The sequence below is a fragment of the Scleropages formosus genome, chromosome 17, assembly GCF_900964775.1.
Source record: "Scleropages formosus chromosome 17, fSclFor1.1, whole genome shotgun sequence".
NCBI lineage: Eukaryota > Metazoa > Chordata > Actinopteri > Osteoglossiformes > Osteoglossidae > Scleropages > Scleropages formosus.
In genome coordinates, this window is record NC_041822.1 from 24,225,582 (window position 1) to 24,242,693 (window position 17,112).

A 17,112-nucleotide genomic window follows, 5' to 3' on the forward strand; every position below is an offset into this window, starting at 1 on the left:
TTCCACAAGAGTGTGGTGGCCGAGTGGACCGTGTTCCTCAGGCCCGTGCTCCGGTCCATTCTCACGGCTATCCCGTTTCGCCGTGTCACAACTGGGCAATCTCATACAGTGGGAAGCGTGTCAGGCCTCCGCCGTTACGCTGAAGAAATGTGTTCGCACTAAAATAAACAAAGACCAGGGTGCGAACAGGAGTCCGCTCCAATGTCTGACACTCAGCTGATAAACGATAGCTTGAATGCACCGCGAGCGTAATCGCGGTAATCTTCGGTCCTCGTCATCTTCTTCCTCGTTGCCGTTACACGGTACGTGGCACATTAAGTATGATTTATGGCACAGGATATAAATCTCTTGAGCAATTCCAGTTGTGTGCAGCCCTGTGCCAGCCTCGGAGGAGACGTACCGCTGTATTTTTAGTCACCGCAGCCGGTAAGATTACATATCAGAGTACAGGATCCTCCAGACTCGGCACTTTGCAGCTGGTGTAAACGGAACGGAGCGGAGTGGAGTCAAGGAGGCAAGGATGAGTAAGGGCCATGATTTGCGTCCAGCAGCCCCCCCCCCCCCCCCCCCCCCCCCCGTACCCCCAGCTCCCTGAGGGCTCCCATCGGCACTGCCATCTGTGCCCGTTTGTAACTGCACACGCATGAGGCAAGACTTCTCACGTTAGTTTCCTCCACAAGGGGTGCAATAAAAGTGAAAGTTTCTGAGAGTGCAAGCAAAACTGAAAGGGTTTCAATGAGAACAAAGCAAAAATGGAAGTGTTTCCAAAAGAGAGAATCAAAAGCGGAAGTGTTTCCATGGGTAGGAAGCAAAAGTGAAAGGATTTCCACGGGAATGAATCAAAAACGGAAAAGTTTCAATTTGAATGAAACAAAAGTGAAGGGATTTCCATGGAAAAGAAGCAAAAATGAATGGGTTTATCTGAAAATGAAGCAAAAGTATGAGTTTCCATAATCCTGTGAACCAAAGAGGCAGAGCTTCCATGAGAATGCAAATAAAAGATGAAAGCACGGTGCATAAAGATAAACTTAGCCAATTTGAGTTCCCAGCATTATGAAGAAGAATGATTTTGTGGTCAAGTACCCAACTGCAAAAATGAAAACTCTCTTCGCATTAGGTGTTGCATTGGTTCTTGCAAATGAAAAAGCAAATGTTTTCTCTAGACTTCCGGTTTGCATGTTTGTGTAAGATTTGCAGTGATATATGGGTCAAAACATCCTGGAACACACGACAAGAAGTGACAAATAGCTGCAGGCATGTACGCCGTTTTTTACTGTTTAGTGGCACCTTTGGATCAAATCCTGATATGCAACAATTCGCTCAAAAGAAGAAAGAATGTCTCTATAACTGTAATATCATCTTGGGTGTGCTCTTTATTAAAACATCTGTACATGTCCATCAGATTCGTTATTTTTCATCTTAATGAATCATTTTAATATATTAATTGTCACTGAATCAGTAGCATCTTAAAATACGCCAAGAGAGGGAAGCATAACAATTAATTGAAAAAACACAGAAAATAAAGAAAATGTACAAGTACATGGGGGGAAAAATTACATCAAATGTACAAAAAAATCAATAAATACTTACTCTCAGAGAGGCAGTATGTGTTTTTTGCAAAAAAAAAAAAAAAAATATAAATTACTCTGATATAGACTGACAGTCTGCTGCAATAACACAGGAAACCACCGTCTGTTTCTTATCGAAACAGTCAGATTTCTGAACGATAAAACCTTGCCAACTTTAACTTGAGAAGCAGGAGCTTTCAAATATTCAAAGTGAATCTTTTTTTACTTGCAGTTGACAAAAGGCATTATGCACCATCATTTTATTCATGCTACCCACTCCTTAAGGACTACTGTACATTTCAAGCAGCAAAAAGAAAGGGTACGCAATACAAGATTAGGTATTATAAAACCAGCGTGACTGAACTTCATTTACATGTAACGGCACTCTGACGTTCAGTCCCTAAACTGCAGTTTCGGCAAATTCAGCTCAGCAATTTCTCTATGCCTCACAAAGTTATGTCTACTGAAGGGTATATCAATGGCATTGTGGCAGCAGGTGGCATAGCGGTCAAGGCACTGGAATTCTAGGAGAAACTAAGCATGCGATTCTTAGACATGAGGTACCAGAGGAAGGTATGAGTACATGTGGGCAAACTGGGCCCCATTTGTATGGGACAAAGTGGACAGAAGAGTGAATTTCATTTTCAAAGCAACCCAGAGGTGTCCTACATCTCTGGGAAGAGCTGGTAAGACATGGCAGCTCGCTTCCTGATCAAACTTGTCAACCAAAATCTTTGTGATCTCAAAGAAAGTCTCCAGCAGGTGGACCCACACTTTTGACTGGTACTGAAAAAAGTTACTAAAAAGTATATAAATAATGGTTTGTCTCAGCCTACGGTGCCAACATACATACCTGAATGCTGCATATACACAATAAAAAAAAGAAAGCATTTGAATGGAGGAGAAAATGACATCATTTTTCTTTAGCAGACCACAGTAAGTTGTGTGTAGAAAACATAAGCTTTATGACTGGTGGTTTAGGGGTGACAATGGTGGTAAAGATAGGAGGGTCTCTGCTGATGCCCTCTTTAAACCTGGCCCCCCCACTTCCTTGCACAGAACTACCCGCAGACACAAGTGCACAAGTTCAGGAGGAACAGCACACATGTTATGAATTTCTGCATCTCAAACATGCAGTACAGTACAAGAAATGTGTGACTCGTACGTTTCACTTGCACACATATACTTGTCATGGTTGATTATGAACATGCTTATAATATGTCAATAAAACGCTGATTAATACATCGACTATCCCATCCTTTTCAACTCCTGAGTTAGAATTATAGTAACTGCATCATGAAAAATGCCAAAACTACATTTCGCTTGCCTCTTTGGTCAGTACTTTGTTTGGTGGACTCATAATAGACAGCAACTCTTAGATCAACTCACCTGGCATGCTAGACTTACTAAGAAATTCTCTGCATTTATTTCCAGGACTTTTAGCAGCACTGAATGTGTATTTCCTCCGGAGAGATGTGAAAAAGGGAGGCCTCGAGATGCAATGAGGCTGCACTGGCGGTGTGACATGGACACAAAATAAATGAAGCGGTGAACGTCAATCTGCGGGCGTGTCTTCTGTGGGACGGCAGACCGGTCTCTCTGGTCCAGGAGCCCAGAGAGAGATCAGCACTCTTCTCTCGGTGCCGTTTTGTTCATTTGCTTCTTTGAGTCTCAAGGATCAGATTGCATGCTGGGAATTTAAAGGCAAATACGGGAGATTAAATCAGTGCTTTTCAAACCCGCTGGACAGGTTAATGTGCCACATACGATTATGATTGAAGACAAAATTAACTCAAGCCATGAAAAATGCACTACAGTGAGGAAGAATGGCTTTTTAATGAAAAACTGCATACTCAAATCCCCATATCCTTAGCAACTACTATTTAAACTCAGTTTCACTTTTTGACCTTGGACCAGGTGGCAAGAAATCAGATACTCTACTGTAGTTAAAATATAAATTATGTAAATAGGCGTGTATTACGATTATGTTTGTGCAGCACTGAGTAAGACATCAGTACCCTTGTGCTGGAACATGCAGCAAAAAATAGCCGAGGGTTGGAGTGGACTGGACTTGGCTGGTCCTGGTGGCCTGTAGTGGCATGCCAGGAGTGTTAGGATTCCGTGCCGTATACAAGGATTGGGATGACTCAGCCGCAGATGACCGGGATCTGCCTGTGACCAGCTCACGCTAGGTGAGTCACTACACTGGATACAAGGACACGGGGGCAAAGGGTCTCTGAAAAGGAATGAGCCAGGGACTGTACCCTGGGGCACCCCTAACTGGGCACAAGCGCAGACAGGCTCCTACCGTGGTGAAGTGGACGATGCAGTAGATGGCTATGACCAGGATGCCGATGACAACGGAGGCGAGGGCCAAGTGGAGGGCCTTGCGGCCTAGGCGCCGGGAGCCCTCGTAGTCACCCTCGTCGTAGCTGCTCTGTGACTGCATGCCGGGATTGGAACACAGTACAGCGACAGGAGGAGGTAACATGGAAGGAAAGGGGGAAAAAGGGATGGTTATGTGGAGGCGGACAAAGAGACGAAGCAAAGTGTGATCCGTTAAAATGTGACAAACATGGCATTGATCTGTAGGATAAATTTCACGATGTATGAAGGAGTCCACTGTGTGCAATAAGCCAATATCCCACTTCTGACCCCATCTATAATCCTGGATCCATGTGAGCAGAGCACATGAGAACACAATACAGAAAAAGATGGAGTGAAGAGCACAATGCCTGTTTGGTGCCTCTGAGAACAACACCGTGAAATATTATATTGGAACACTTCTTCCTGGGCCTCCTGCACGCGTATCTCGAGGCGTGTGCAAGAAGCTGGTGCAGCAACATGTGGCAGATCACACTGTGATTTGAAGAGGACGCCTCTTTCTTTCTGTTTCGCTCTCTGTCTCGGCCACAAAAGCCACGGGAGGTGCTTTGAGTGAGCGCGCGCAGAGAAGCGGAGCAGCCGACACCACCCCGAGGGGATGCGCTCGCCTCGCTACTGAGGCCTCTGCCGCTCTCTGCGCCCTTTGATTCATTCCGATCCAGACCTAAGCACACAGATTCCACACATAAAAGCGCTTTCAGCCCTCAGCGGCAAAGTGGCTCAGCGAGACCGGTAGCGAGAGCTCGCCCGAACGTGCCGGGATCAAATCTCGCAGAGGAAGTGGAACTCTTCTCATTTTACTGTGGGGGATCCGCCGACGAACCTTTTCGCTTTTTACACTGCAAACTGAAGATGCCCTTTATATAACTGTAAAGCTCCTGGCACACAGAGTCTACGATTCCATCATTCCGCTGAGACGTGATACCCTAGATACCCACAATGCTCAGTTGCATCCCACACGCGTGCAGGAAACGGGGATACTGCGGTGACCTTTGACAGTTTCCCCGGAGCCCTTTCCAGGCACGGAGGCCGATCTGTAGGCCAGATAGGCGCCCCGCTCCTGTGTCACACAATGCTTTACAATGAGAGCAATAGGAACATTTTGGTGGACCTGTGGGAGGACAACAAAGCGTTGGAGATGAATCAAACTGCAAAAGCAGAGAGGGGTTTTCCATGCCAGCGTGCGGACTGATAATTTCATTTCAATTTATTTTTACATGGCATTCTTTTCACCCTGGTGGCACAGAGCACTACGCAAAGCTCTAGGGAATGATAAAATGCAAAAGGAAACAGCTACAGATCACTATTAGGATAAACCAGTAAGCAGCTGAGGAGAGGAAAACAAAAAACTCCAAAGAAGAAAAGGAAAAAACCTCTGGTTATCCAAGTACCGGCAGCTGCTCTCACTCCTGGGAATTCTAATAAAATATTGCCTACGAAGTTTGTTTCTGCTAAAAGGCAGCAGTTGTGTTGTACGAGTTGGATGAACGGGATGCTGAGAAGGTGGTTGATTACGAGCAAAGCGCGTCTGCAGGTTCTGCAGAGACACTTCAGCGTGAGGTGGTAATGCGGTGGTTAGAACTGCTTACTTGGCATCCAAAGGTTGCAGGTTTGAATCCTACCTCTGGCTCTGGGACCCTTGCACAATGTGTCTATCCAGAAGGCTACTCTAGTAAAAAGTGCCCAGCTGTGTAAAGGGATGAATAATTGCAAGTTGCTTTGGAGAAAAGTGTCAGATAAATATATACACTGAGCTACCGGAAAACAGCAGGTACAGGAAGTGCTGTGTTGATGTTTGCAAACATGTTCTCACACACCCTGTGAGTTGTATGGTGTTTGCTTATGCAGGTACCTTTACTCGTTGTGGCAACTCCAGATTTCATCGACCCGCCAAATTCTCCTCATGCTGTTTGCCGATGCCACGTGAATAGATTATAAATTACATCTTTTCTAACACTTCACACACCTGTGTAATTTTTACTGCATCGGCTCAGGGCAGGTACCTTGATCAAGGGTTCTACGGCAGCATGAGGGATCCAAACCCCGGCCCTCTGGTCCAAAGACAGCAGTTCTAATCCCCGTGCAACCGGCTGTGCTACTGTGTACCCGCTATGCACGTAGGAGTACATCTAAAAATCACTGTTCAGAGGAAGAAGTTGTTGAGAAATGTGTGAGCGCTGAGGTGTGTGTGCGCATTCGTCGATTTCTTGCAGTGGATGGCCGTGCGGGAAGACGGGGGCCTTTGAGGTGGGCCCGGGAGCTCGATTTCAGGTGCGCGTGTGGTTTGGAAGGTGTGCCGGCACCGGGGCGATGCTGTGACACAGATGCGACCCTGCGGTGTGAGTCGGCGCCTTGCCGGGAAACCCAGAGCGCCGAGATGCATGCCAGGGCGGCTGGGTCCGAAACGTGGGCGAAGTGCATGCGGGGGAAGCTTGGGGGGGGGGGCACACGTTTCGACTCGAAGAAGGGGCAGCTGCCGCGTTCAGTCCCGCGGGCCGGCAGTCTCTCACCTCCTCCGCGTGTGACTCAGTGTCACAAGCCGGGCTGAGCGGCCCAGGATGGGAAAGGAGGAGCTCGGCTTTCCTCCGAGGGCTTCGATCTGGCTGCGGGAGCCCTTTTGCCCACCTGCTGTCGCCCAGCACACCCCGCATCCCCACGCAGGTTCAGCCCGTCCTACCCTGTGGAGCACGAGCGCCCTCGTAGCAGCAGCGCTCCGGCTCCCCCCAGCCGTAGGAAAGCGCCGGTGGTCCCTTCTCTATACATCCTCTACATCCTGCTCATGGCACCGAGCTGCTGGGCTCTTCAAAGCAGCGCAGATGCACAAAGGAGCTGAAACACGGGGGTCTATTTTTACAGAGCGTCGGACTCCTTTTAGCCGAACAACGCGCTTCTCACAGAGAGGAGTTCTGTTTTTGTGCTGAGAGAGATAAACTCGTCTAGACATAAAATAAACCATTAAAACCAACAGCCGAGAAAAGCACGGATTTTTTTACCTGCGTAAAAATTAAAAAAAGATTCTCAAAAAGGGCTCAGAGGGGAGACTCATAGTGGCGAAAATTCAAGCCACTTGTGCCTTCAGGGTCTGAGTTTCACATCTTCTTTGGTTCCACTGTCATACCCTGGTGGGTCACTTCACAGTTCCTGCGATAAGGCTTTTCAGCGCAGGCGATGTGACACCGGAGAGCATCGCTGGGAGGTCCCTGAGTCATTCCTGCGCCCTGCATTCACATTTATTTATTTACCTGACCCTTTTCTCCAGTGCGTGATTTCTACTGCACCAGCTGAAGGTAAATGCTTCGATCAAGGGTGCTGGAGCAGGAGCTGGGACTCAAACCTGTGCTCTTTAAGTGCAAGGTGACACCTCTAACCACTGCGCCACCTGCTTGCAGGATGATGTACGTTACTCGAGTTTGAGTCAGCATTTCCAGAACCGCTCCGGACCCACGCTGATCACCCCCCTCCATACAGACGACAAACATACTGTCCCAGGGTGGTAAAACACCCTGCTGTACTCACTGGGACATCTCACACGCGCACGCACAGGTAAAGCTGAAGCGCACAGGTGTACGGAACCGTTCGGTACTCACCAGGACGGAGAAGACCAGGGCCACGATGTTGATGGGATAGGCTGGGCAGAAGCAGGTGAAGATGGTGAGGGCCAGGTAATTCCGCAGGGGGGGCGCTCTCTGGGCCTCGCCCCTCACCTGGTGCTCCCCGTCCAGGGGGCGCTTCACGTCCGAATCCACGACCCCGAGAGACATCGGGCCGAGCGCACGGAGAAATAAAGAAGAGAGATGGAGAGAGAGCGAGAGAGAGAGAGAGAGAGAGAGAGAGAGACGGGGAGCCGGCGAGAGGTCGACGGGAACAGCGAGTATCAGCGGCGGCTCACGGCTGCGTTTCGGTAAGAGTAGAAGGCGGCGGGAACACTGAGCTCCAGCGGGGAGGCGACCAAATTAGTTTTAAGGGTGAACACAATCCCCCCCTGAGTGTGTGGAGCCGTAGGAGAGACGTAGCGCAAAGGGGGGGGACTGAAAGCGCATGGACGGGGTCCAGAAGGGCGCGAGGGCGGCGGTGAAGGAAAGCTATGGGCCCCGGGCGTCTATTCTTGGTATGTCTCAGAGAAAGGGGGCGCCAAGGTCCCGCCGTGCTGGCTCAGCAGCTGAGGCCAGGGCCTCCTACGTAGTCGCGGTGGCTGTACCAAAAGTTTTCAACTTTTTATTATTATTATTATTACGATTATTATTATTAATTTAACTTTTTCAATAATGTTCACATAAAGGTAAGATGAGCCAGCATGTGGCGTAGCCGTCAAAGCTGCTATCTTGCGTTTGAAGGACCCGAGTTCAAATCCCTGCTCCTACTGTGGTACCTCTGATCAAGGTGCTCACCCTGAACCGACACAGTAAAAATTACCCTGTCCTATCAATGTGTGAATTAGTTCCTTAACGGCGTACTATGGGAAACGTGTCATTGCTACGCATACGAATGTAAATGTAAGATTGCATACCGTGTTTTAACCTCCGAGTCAGTGTAAAGATAGAGGTGAAAGCAGTTCCGTCTCGGCAGCCCTTTGATACAACTGACGTTTTCACACAATCGACAGTTTCACACCTGTAGGTGTAGGTGTGAACGAGAGCAGGAAACTAGGTGGAGCCTCATATTTTTCATAAAATATCTCATTCTTCTTCTTCTTCGCATAACTAGTATTTATAGGCATCGCGAGACGGGCTTTTGGGGGATTTAGAGAAGTCACCGTGGACTCTGAGAAACGTTCCATCGTTCTGCTCCATCTCCTCGCGGTTTCATCACATCTTCCGAAATTGTTGCCGCGACTCTTTTTCGTACCTATAACCAAAACACAGGGAAAAGGCTCTGCCCGTGCAGGACACACACATTCGCCATAAATAATTATTCATAAGCGGGGCCTGCAGGCTGCGCCGGAAAAGTTGCGCGGGGCCATTTCTGCGGAAACTTCTGGATTGCGTGCCGTGTGAGGCGAGCTGATGGAGGCCGCTGTCACGAGGAATGAGCGATTGAGTTAATGAGAGAAAACGTGTTGTCTGAGCTCATTATTTGGGCGGGAGGCTGCGCTCTCTTCCTGCAGCAGCGACACATAGGATGTGTGTCAACTGACACATGGCTCGGAGGAAACCGATAAAGTCATCGTGGGAAACACCGAAACCTCACCTCTGCAGCTCTCCTGCAGTGCGCGCCGCCCCTCGCTGCTCTCGCACGGTGCTCGACGGTTTTCAGACCTTTCGAGAGCTCTAACGATCGCCGAAATCTGCTTCCAGCTCGACTTGGAGAGTCGCCCACGATGAACCCGGCGAGAGGCCGCGCCGGTGACACATGAGCCCCGATGCCGAGATGCGATGATGAGGATGGTCTGGAGCGCGTCTCTCTTCGCAGTGTGGAGCCTCACGTGCTGGACAGGTGAGAAACACCTGGGTAAGTTACCAGGGTAAGTGGGTAAGTCACGAGCCCTTAAGGAAAGTCAGCCGTGCGTTTGGGGGCGGCGGCTCGGCTGGGTTCGAGACGCGAACCTTTCTGGGCGAATCGGGGCCTGTCAGTGGATGTGAACACGATAGAGGACTTTTAAAGGTTTAAGGGTAAATGAACATTCGTATCTGAAAAGATGGAAGGAAACAATCAGATGTTATTCAGTTTTGTCCAACACGTTCACGCTGACAGCTCCCAGAGTGATGGTGATTTTTCCATTATCTTTATTCATTTATCTGACACTTTTCTCCAAAGTGACTTAGAGCATTAAGTTACTTGCACTGATTTACCACTGTACTGTATCAATTGAGAGTTTGCACTGAGGAGGCAGCTGGTATTATAGTGGTTACAGCTACTGCCTTCGGATCCAAAGGTCACGGGTTTGATCCCCACCTCTAGCTGTCGTACCTTCGAGTAAGGTACTTACCCTCAATTGCTCCGCTGAAATTACCCTGCTGTATGGATGGGCAAATAATTGTAAGCAGATTAACGGTGTAAATTGTTCTGGAGAAAAGTGTCAGATGAATGTAGATGTAGTCCCTTCCTCAAAGGTACTGGAGCAGGAGGTGAAACTGCCCTGAACATGATCCAGCCTGAAAGACCGTTTGAAATGATGTCTGACAAGAGGAAGGATGTTGAGGATGATTTTATACCGTAATTGTTAAGTTATTAAATGGAAAGATCTGAGCATTTCGCCATGTGCTGTAAATTGCTCGAATTCTGATTTATGTCCCCTGTGTGTAGGTGACGCTGGTGTTCAGGTCTCTGTTCGGCAGGAGCCTCGTGAGCTCCATGTGACGGAGGGAGAAAATGTCACCATGAACTGCTCTTACTCTGTGAACTCCACTGAAGCAAAGCAAATCAGGGTGCGGTGGATTCTGAGCTGCAATGGATACCTGATCCAGCAGAACAAAAGCTGCAGTAAAATCCAGTCCAACACTTACAATATAACTGGAAAGCAGCAGTTACTGGACTCTCTGTCTTTAACGTCTGTACGAAGACACCAGGGTGGGACGTACATCTGTCAAGCAGTTCTGGAAATTCCTGAGATTTTTAAAAGAAATGGAAATGGAACTCTCCTGGTTATTAAAGGTAAGGACTAATTGCTAAAGGTCACTTTTTAAATGCCGTTCCTTGAAATATTCTTTTTAAAACGCGCAGAGTAAATGTTACCACGGGCATGTGCTTGAGTCCTTCGTGTTTCTCCGGCAGCTGCCCTGCATGGCCCTCTGTTGGTTTCTCATCCGGTCGGATCTTTAATTCCACTCGACCGATCACTGCGTACGAGACGCTGCTCGGTTCATTGAAACATAAATGTGCGTTTTAAAAAGAAAAAAGACTGAATTCCATTCAGGCCATTTCTACATTGTGGGATACAGCCTGGCTGAACACCAGATGGGCCATTTACACATAAATAGAAATAAGCTATAAATAAATGTCTTAGCATGAAGTCGGCAAATTAATACTTTAGCCGCAAAATGTCTAATTGGTCTAAGAATAATTCAGTGGGCAAATCAGTGATGAGCTAAAATAAAGGACATGTCATGTATTGAAAAGAAGAAATTATAATTCTAGTTAAGGTCTAATTTTACCAATGATTCATTATATTTAAAAGTGTTGCATCACAGGAAAACTAAGCCTTCAGTTGGGTGCCGACATATTAAAAATTATTGTCTTTATTTCAAAGCATCAGATTCTCCTGCGGCCCCGTCGGCAAAGGGACACATTTCCATCATCCTGTATACAGCACTGACGACTTTTGGGCTCATGGCAATTTTCTTCATAATATACTGCAGGAAAAAAGGTAATTGATACAGAAACATCTCCCAGTGTCTTTACAACTGTCATAATAATAATAATAATAATAATAATAATAACCCTTGCCTGTGTCTATGGAGATATAAAGTCTCAGGACTGATATTACATTAGTGGTTTCACAGTGCTTTTCATAACACATTTCCTACATTTCAACCATAATGCTAAAACCTCACTATTAAGTGAAAATAATGCAATATGTTGTAAAGTTTCTAAAGTAATAATTTACCAGTGTAATAATTTAGAAAGTTTTTACCTCCCGACTCATCCCCTCAGTCGGATCATTGTTTCCAAAAACGACTCGACCTAAGAAATATTTTTCAAACTGAAAACTACATTCAGTCGCGTCACTCTTGATCATAATGGTTCGTGTAGATTGATGCTAATTTCTGTGCATTTTTAGGAAACAACCATAATTCTTCCGTTCAAAGGAAATCAGACTGTCGGGTAGGTAGAACACAGTAAGGTAAATGGTAAAAAGAGTTGAAAGAGCAGTGCTGTGTGCACATGTGTGTATAGTGTGTGTGTGGAGGTATATAACAGCACTATATATAGCATGCATATATATATATATATATAATTGTATATTATATGTACTAGTATTTGTTTGGCGGCTCGAACCCCTGCAGGAATCTCATGATGGTGAGACAGATGTACAATATGCAACTCTGAACCTCCCAACAAGTCCCTGCGTCTCTGAAACAGCAGCCCCTCCTCGAAAGGTAAATCCTGGTTCTTTTATAGGAATTACATTACAGTTACATCCGCAAACTGGTTTTACTTTAATGGTTCATTCAATGTAAAAGTAAATGATACATTTCTGTATGCAGGGTAAACTCTCTTTTTAAATGACAAAAATTAAAAAATTCCAAAGATATATTAATTCCCAAACAGGTTACATTTACCAGTGTATTGAGATACATATATATTATTACAATTAATATATAGACCATGATATGTGTTGCCTTTAGTGGGAGATCCATTATGATACTTCTAGCGACGTGATGGAGTGAAATTGTTGTTTTCAACTAATATTTGGATGGTGTGAAGGGGCCGCCTCCGCGCTCATGTTTCCAGCGGGTTTTGGGACAATCGGTGTAAAACTGAATTTTCAGAAGCCCAGCGAAGGCCCGCCTGCCCTAGGGGAGCCCGGGAAGGAGGAGAATGCAGATGTTGTCTATTCACACATCTGCACCAGCAAACACTCAAGACAGACGAGCCGCCGATGATGGTCGTCCAAGCGTCACATCGCCGTTTTAATTATTAATGTCTCTTCAACTACAATATTGTCACAGCTCGACTACCTTAAATCACAAGGCGTGAGTGACACGATAGTCTGCTTTTTCTCAGCTTCGCCTCCCCGTGTTCCTCTCCATCCCTGCCTGTGAGCTTCATCCTCTTTATGTGCTTTTTTATTTCAAATGTGGCCAGAATGATTTTCTGCACTCTTTGGCCTCTTCAAAAACTCTTCTCTGATCATAAATATATTAACTTGCTGGTTTTCAGATGATTTTACAGCTGAGACATATTTATACTTGCTATTTACTGCGAAATGGCTCTGTGTAGCTGTTTGTACGCAGCATTTTTCTCTCTTCAAAGTGTTTCGTTGTTCCTACTGTTTTGCCTTCCCTGTATTAATTTTATTAATTAATTAATTAAGTAATGTATTAATACATTATAAAATATATAATTAATTAATATGACCACAAGGTATTGTCTCCATATTTCAGAAACTTCTGTTGCAGACTAAGCCTTAATTTACTGGGATTAAGTTTGTCATTTAGTCGCATCACTTCATGACTCTTTTTATTCAAAATCAATTCAACGCACAAACTGACACTTCGTGTGCTGCATGTTTCGATTTCAGCCTGTTTTTTTTCTTTTTGACTGCCGCAATTTCCACGGAATTCGTTGTCATTTAAGTTGTAAATACATCAGTTTTGACGCATTTGAAAATTTCCCCAAATGCTATTTTGATATCTTTTCTTTCCTGTTAGTAAATGTGCCGGGAGGTGTAAGCAGGGGTGTCAGACGGCTTTGCCTTATTACAGCCTGGTAAAAACATGATCATTTTACTGATATGCATCTGTGCGGAGGTGTGCGAACGACCATGGATGTCAGTGCGGTATATAATGGAGTGGATGTAATAATTCATGCAATAATGATTCATGAGGTCGCTGTTCACCCGCAGTGTCGCGAATGTCGAGACGAAGACGGTTTCACACATTCGGGTGTCACGCATCAGGTGGGCTCTTAAACCTTCACTCGTTGCGCTTCGATGTCGTCATTTGTGCTGTTTGTTAATACTACATGCTTTAAGTGAATTTTTTGTGTCTTTAAATTTGATGTAGGCGGTCCAGTGGAGTAAAACATTTTGATTTATGTCAAAGTGGCTCACAGATAAAATGTGTGGACAATCACTGTATGTATTGTGCATATTTACATATATACATATTTAATACTACATATAAACAGCAATAATAAAGTATATTTAAAAACTACTTTTTTGGTGCGTGTGAACTATTTTGATGTACACGAACAAAGACCATAGTTGGTGATTTATTGGAAGATGAACATGTTTTGGCAATGCGTAACTGACATTTTTTCAATAATCCATTTTTGCAATTCTACACTGACATCTTTTCTTCATAAACTGACACAATTAATTTGCGTATATATAAATAGAGTCCAGGGGGCAGGGCGTTTGTTCTGCGAGCAACACACGCTGTTTTCTGCGGTCTCGGCCGCAAGGTGAGAGGACGGGGGCCGTGGAGGCGAGCGCAGCCGCGCGTGCGTCTGCGTGAGTGTGGCGAGGGCTGCAGAGGTGGGCGTCTAGACCCGTGGGAGAGCAAGAAACGGGCCGGTGGTCGACTGCCAACGTTGCCTCGCGAGCTCCGGCGCCGAAACCCCGACCGCACGCGGGCCTTCCGGTCGGGCAGCGCTGCGCGCGCACCAGGCGGCCGCCGCCACCCGGCCTACTTTTCAGACGAGCCTGCGGTCGCTCTCGTGGGAACGTTCACATGGCCTTTTTAAAACCTTTACGTCTTCTTTTTCCACACAGAATTTGGGATTGTTCTGCAGCTTGTTGCCTCTTACGCTCCAGCGGCTGCACCTGGTTGCCATGGTGCCCTGACACTTGCATATGGTTACAGTAAACAAGCATCTAGTCGCCATAGCTCCCGTTTCCCTTTCGAAACACCTTCTTCGCTGCGAGAAGGTGCAAACGGGGATGGAGAGAGAAGGAGAACCATCAGACGCAACAGCTCTTTGGCTCTCTGCTGCGTTCTCTGCTCCGGGAAGCGCCACACGCTGTTCAGAAATACGCGGCGTTTGACCGGCGAAGCTCCGGGACTCAAAAGTGGGTTCAAAGGGGGGTTCGGGTGAGAACAGGAGAACTCGGATGGAGCTCGGAGACGACCGTACTGGAAATGAATAAAATACAACATCACAGTGCTGCTTGAAAGTATGTGAACCCGACAGGGATGGTCATTATTCCTGTTTAAAATATTCAAATGAACTGATAAAATCTAAATGTTACAAAACGAATAAATGACTACGATTTACACCCCTGACTCTACTTACCTACCTGGTTTAACCAGCGAAACTTGGGCTTCACTTCATTTCACACCTTTACGCTACTTGTGTGTTTCTACTGCACACACGGTTTCCTGTAACGGGAAGGACATATGGAATTTGATCATTACACACCTGTTATGTCACATGAGAAACACTGATTCTCATTAAATAACCATTTCGTGGTAAAAGTATGGGATGCAAGAGGTTCACATACTTTAAAGCACTCACACACACACAGTCCAAAACCACTCGTCCCAAGCGGTGTCGCGGTGAGCTGGAGCCTAACCCAGCAACACAGGGCGTAGGCCTGGAGGGGCAGGGGACACACCCAGGACAGGACGCCAGTCCATTGCAAGGCACCCCAAGCGGGACTCAAACCCCAGACCCACCGGAGAGCAGGACTGTGGTCCAACCCACTGCGCCCCTGCGCCCTTTAAAGCATCACCATATATATAATAAATAGAAAGACTGAGAGGGTTCCTGGATCTGTGACCATTAAAGCCAATCGAGTCCTTGAAACTAAAGCCATTATTAACAACCTTCCAGGTGGATCGATGTACCGTAAAAAATGGATTCGCACAGCGTGCCGGGATTAAGGCCGTCATGCAGGGGCGACACCTGTCTCTCCAGCCTCTCTTGTCAATAACGATTTAGTGAAAAAACTGACCCCGCTGGAAGCAAAAAGAATATTGAACACTTAGCGAAAGCGCTATTCTTTCCTCATAAATAATATTATTTTTCTCACACTGGACACGTTACATCGAACCATAGTGCACTACAGCTTATTTGTTCAGTTTATAATATACATCTATGCCTTAGGACCTCACACAATGTATTATTTCTTATTACACCAGAAGCCATGGGTTCCGTAGTGTAGAGGTGATCACGTCTGCTTTACACGCAGAAGGTCCTGGGTTCGAGCCCCAGTGGAACCATTGCATAGCAAAAGATGCAGTTTAATTCTATTGTATAAACATGCATTTATCTGCAGAAAACTAGAGTGAGGAGGGGCAGCTTGTAGCGTAAGGGTTCGAGTCCCTGCTTTTGGATCTGAAGGTTGCTGGTTTGAATCTCACCCACAGCTGTAATATCCTTGAGCAAAGTACTTCCCCTAAAGTAGCTCCAGTAAAAAAAAAAATATCCAGCTGTATAAATGGGCAAATAACTGTGTGTCAGAAATGTCTTTGAAACACGAGTGCATTTTAAGAAGCGTATTTTATTATACCGTTACATGTGTATTATTCACGTACAACGTGAACCTTTGCTGTTTTTTCTTTTGCTTCAATGACTGCAGTAAAAACCCAGCTTTACCAGAGAGTTTATACTATTCAATTTATATTTGATTTCATAGCTCCAGATTTGTCGCATAGAACATCTCAACAAAGTGTGAATAATTTCCACCTCCAACCTGTCTTTAAAAAACCAGCGTTACATTATTCCCACATTTCTACACTACCGAATACTCCAAGTTCCCACAAACTATTTACGACCGGCCTGCTCTGTCATTTGAAGCATAAAAGAAATGCTAAGGTTTCATTCGTAACGGAGTGAAAAACGCAGTTTATTTTTACGTTCCGATGACTTGCTATTCCTCCCACCTAACAATTCCTGCAACTTTATGTATGTAAATCTAAGTTTGGTGACTAATATAATGTACTTCAATGACTTTTGCTTTTAAAGCCCGCACTGAGCGTGCAGATTTGTACATGTGGTTTAGGGCAGAGCTTCTCGGTGCTGGAAACGTGAGCGGTAAAATGATCCGTTAGCTTCACCTGTGTGAAATGTTTCATAAAGTGTGTAAAAGAGCAGCAGCAGCAGCAGCAGCAGCAGCGCAGTGTGTGCGAGGAACACGAAAGTGAGGAGGGAAGACGGAAACGACCAGTTGCAGTGGAAACCTCATCATTTCCTTTTCATTTGCGAATTTTCGCACCTGAAAGGCGCCACAACTTGTCAGAGGTTTTCGGTCTTTCTCGACGTCTGGATGGACCGCATGAAGAAGCTCCACTTATTTATGTCACTTTGTCTCCTGGCATTGGTTTCGTGTAAGAAACTTCACAGTTTTACTAATGTATTGATTTTTAGCTTCATTAACAGTGTAATTAATTTGTAAATTCTCTACCAGAAAATTGTTTTAAGCAGTTTTCTGCTCATGACATTGTTTGTATAAGTTTCTCTATTTGCGCCTTATTTAGAGGAAAATTTTATCTTAGGCCGTTGTCTTAGAAGCCTTCAGTTCTGGATGAGGCTGCATCCATACGCTGATACTACT

General features: G+C 45.8%; 2 protein-coding genes and 1 non-coding gene across 5 annotated transcripts; 2 read left to right on the plus strand and 1 right to left on the minus strand.

Moving 5' to 3' along the window:
* Positions 1-1,368: 1,368 nt before the first annotated feature.
* On the minus strand, positions 1,369-7,843 carry LOC108921900 (transmembrane protein 233-like). The gene is made up of 3 exons (XM_018731634.2): positions 7,541-7,843; positions 3,877-4,011; positions 1,369-3,258 (listed from the first exon to the last, which is right to left on the minus strand). Exons 1-3 carry the CDS (start codon positions 7,712-7,714, stop codon positions 3,247-3,249), a joined length of 321 nt encoding a protein of 106 aa, XP_018587150.1. The 5' UTR covers positions 7,715-7,843; the 3' UTR covers positions 1,369-3,246.
* Positions 7,844-8,976: 1,133 nt separating this feature from the next.
* Positions 8,977-14,677, plus strand: LOC108921888 (transmembrane and immunoglobulin domain-containing protein 2). 3 transcript variants are annotated; one of them, XR_001965094.2, is made up of 7 exons: positions 8,977-9,401; positions 10,197-10,544; positions 11,140-11,256; positions 11,671-11,714; positions 11,897-11,989; positions 12,383-13,512; positions 14,329-14,677. XR_001965094.2 is itself a non-coding variant. In XM_018731613.2 (6 exons), the coding sequence occupies exons 1-6, from the start codon at positions 9,326-9,328 to the stop codon at positions 12,494-12,496; spliced, it is 792 nt and encodes a 263-aa protein (XP_018587129.2). In that variant the 5' UTR covers positions 8,977-9,325; the 3' UTR covers positions 12,497-13,737. The 3 variants fall into 3 exon arrangements, 2 of the variants coding, with proteins under 2 accessions (XP_018587129.2, XP_018587130.2); XM_018731613.2 differs by lacking the exon at positions 14,329-14,677 and having other exon boundaries at positions 12,383-13,737; XM_018731614.2 differs by lacking the exon at positions 14,329-14,677 and having other exon boundaries at positions 8,977-9,386; positions 12,383-13,737.
* A 1,028-nt stretch (positions 14,678-15,705) lies between these two features.
* On the plus strand, positions 15,706-15,778 carry trnav-uac (transfer RNA valine (anticodon UAC)). Its single transcript has one exon. It is a non-coding gene; the product is annotated as a tRNA-Val (tRNA).
* Positions 15,779-17,112: the final 1,334 nt, after the last annotated feature.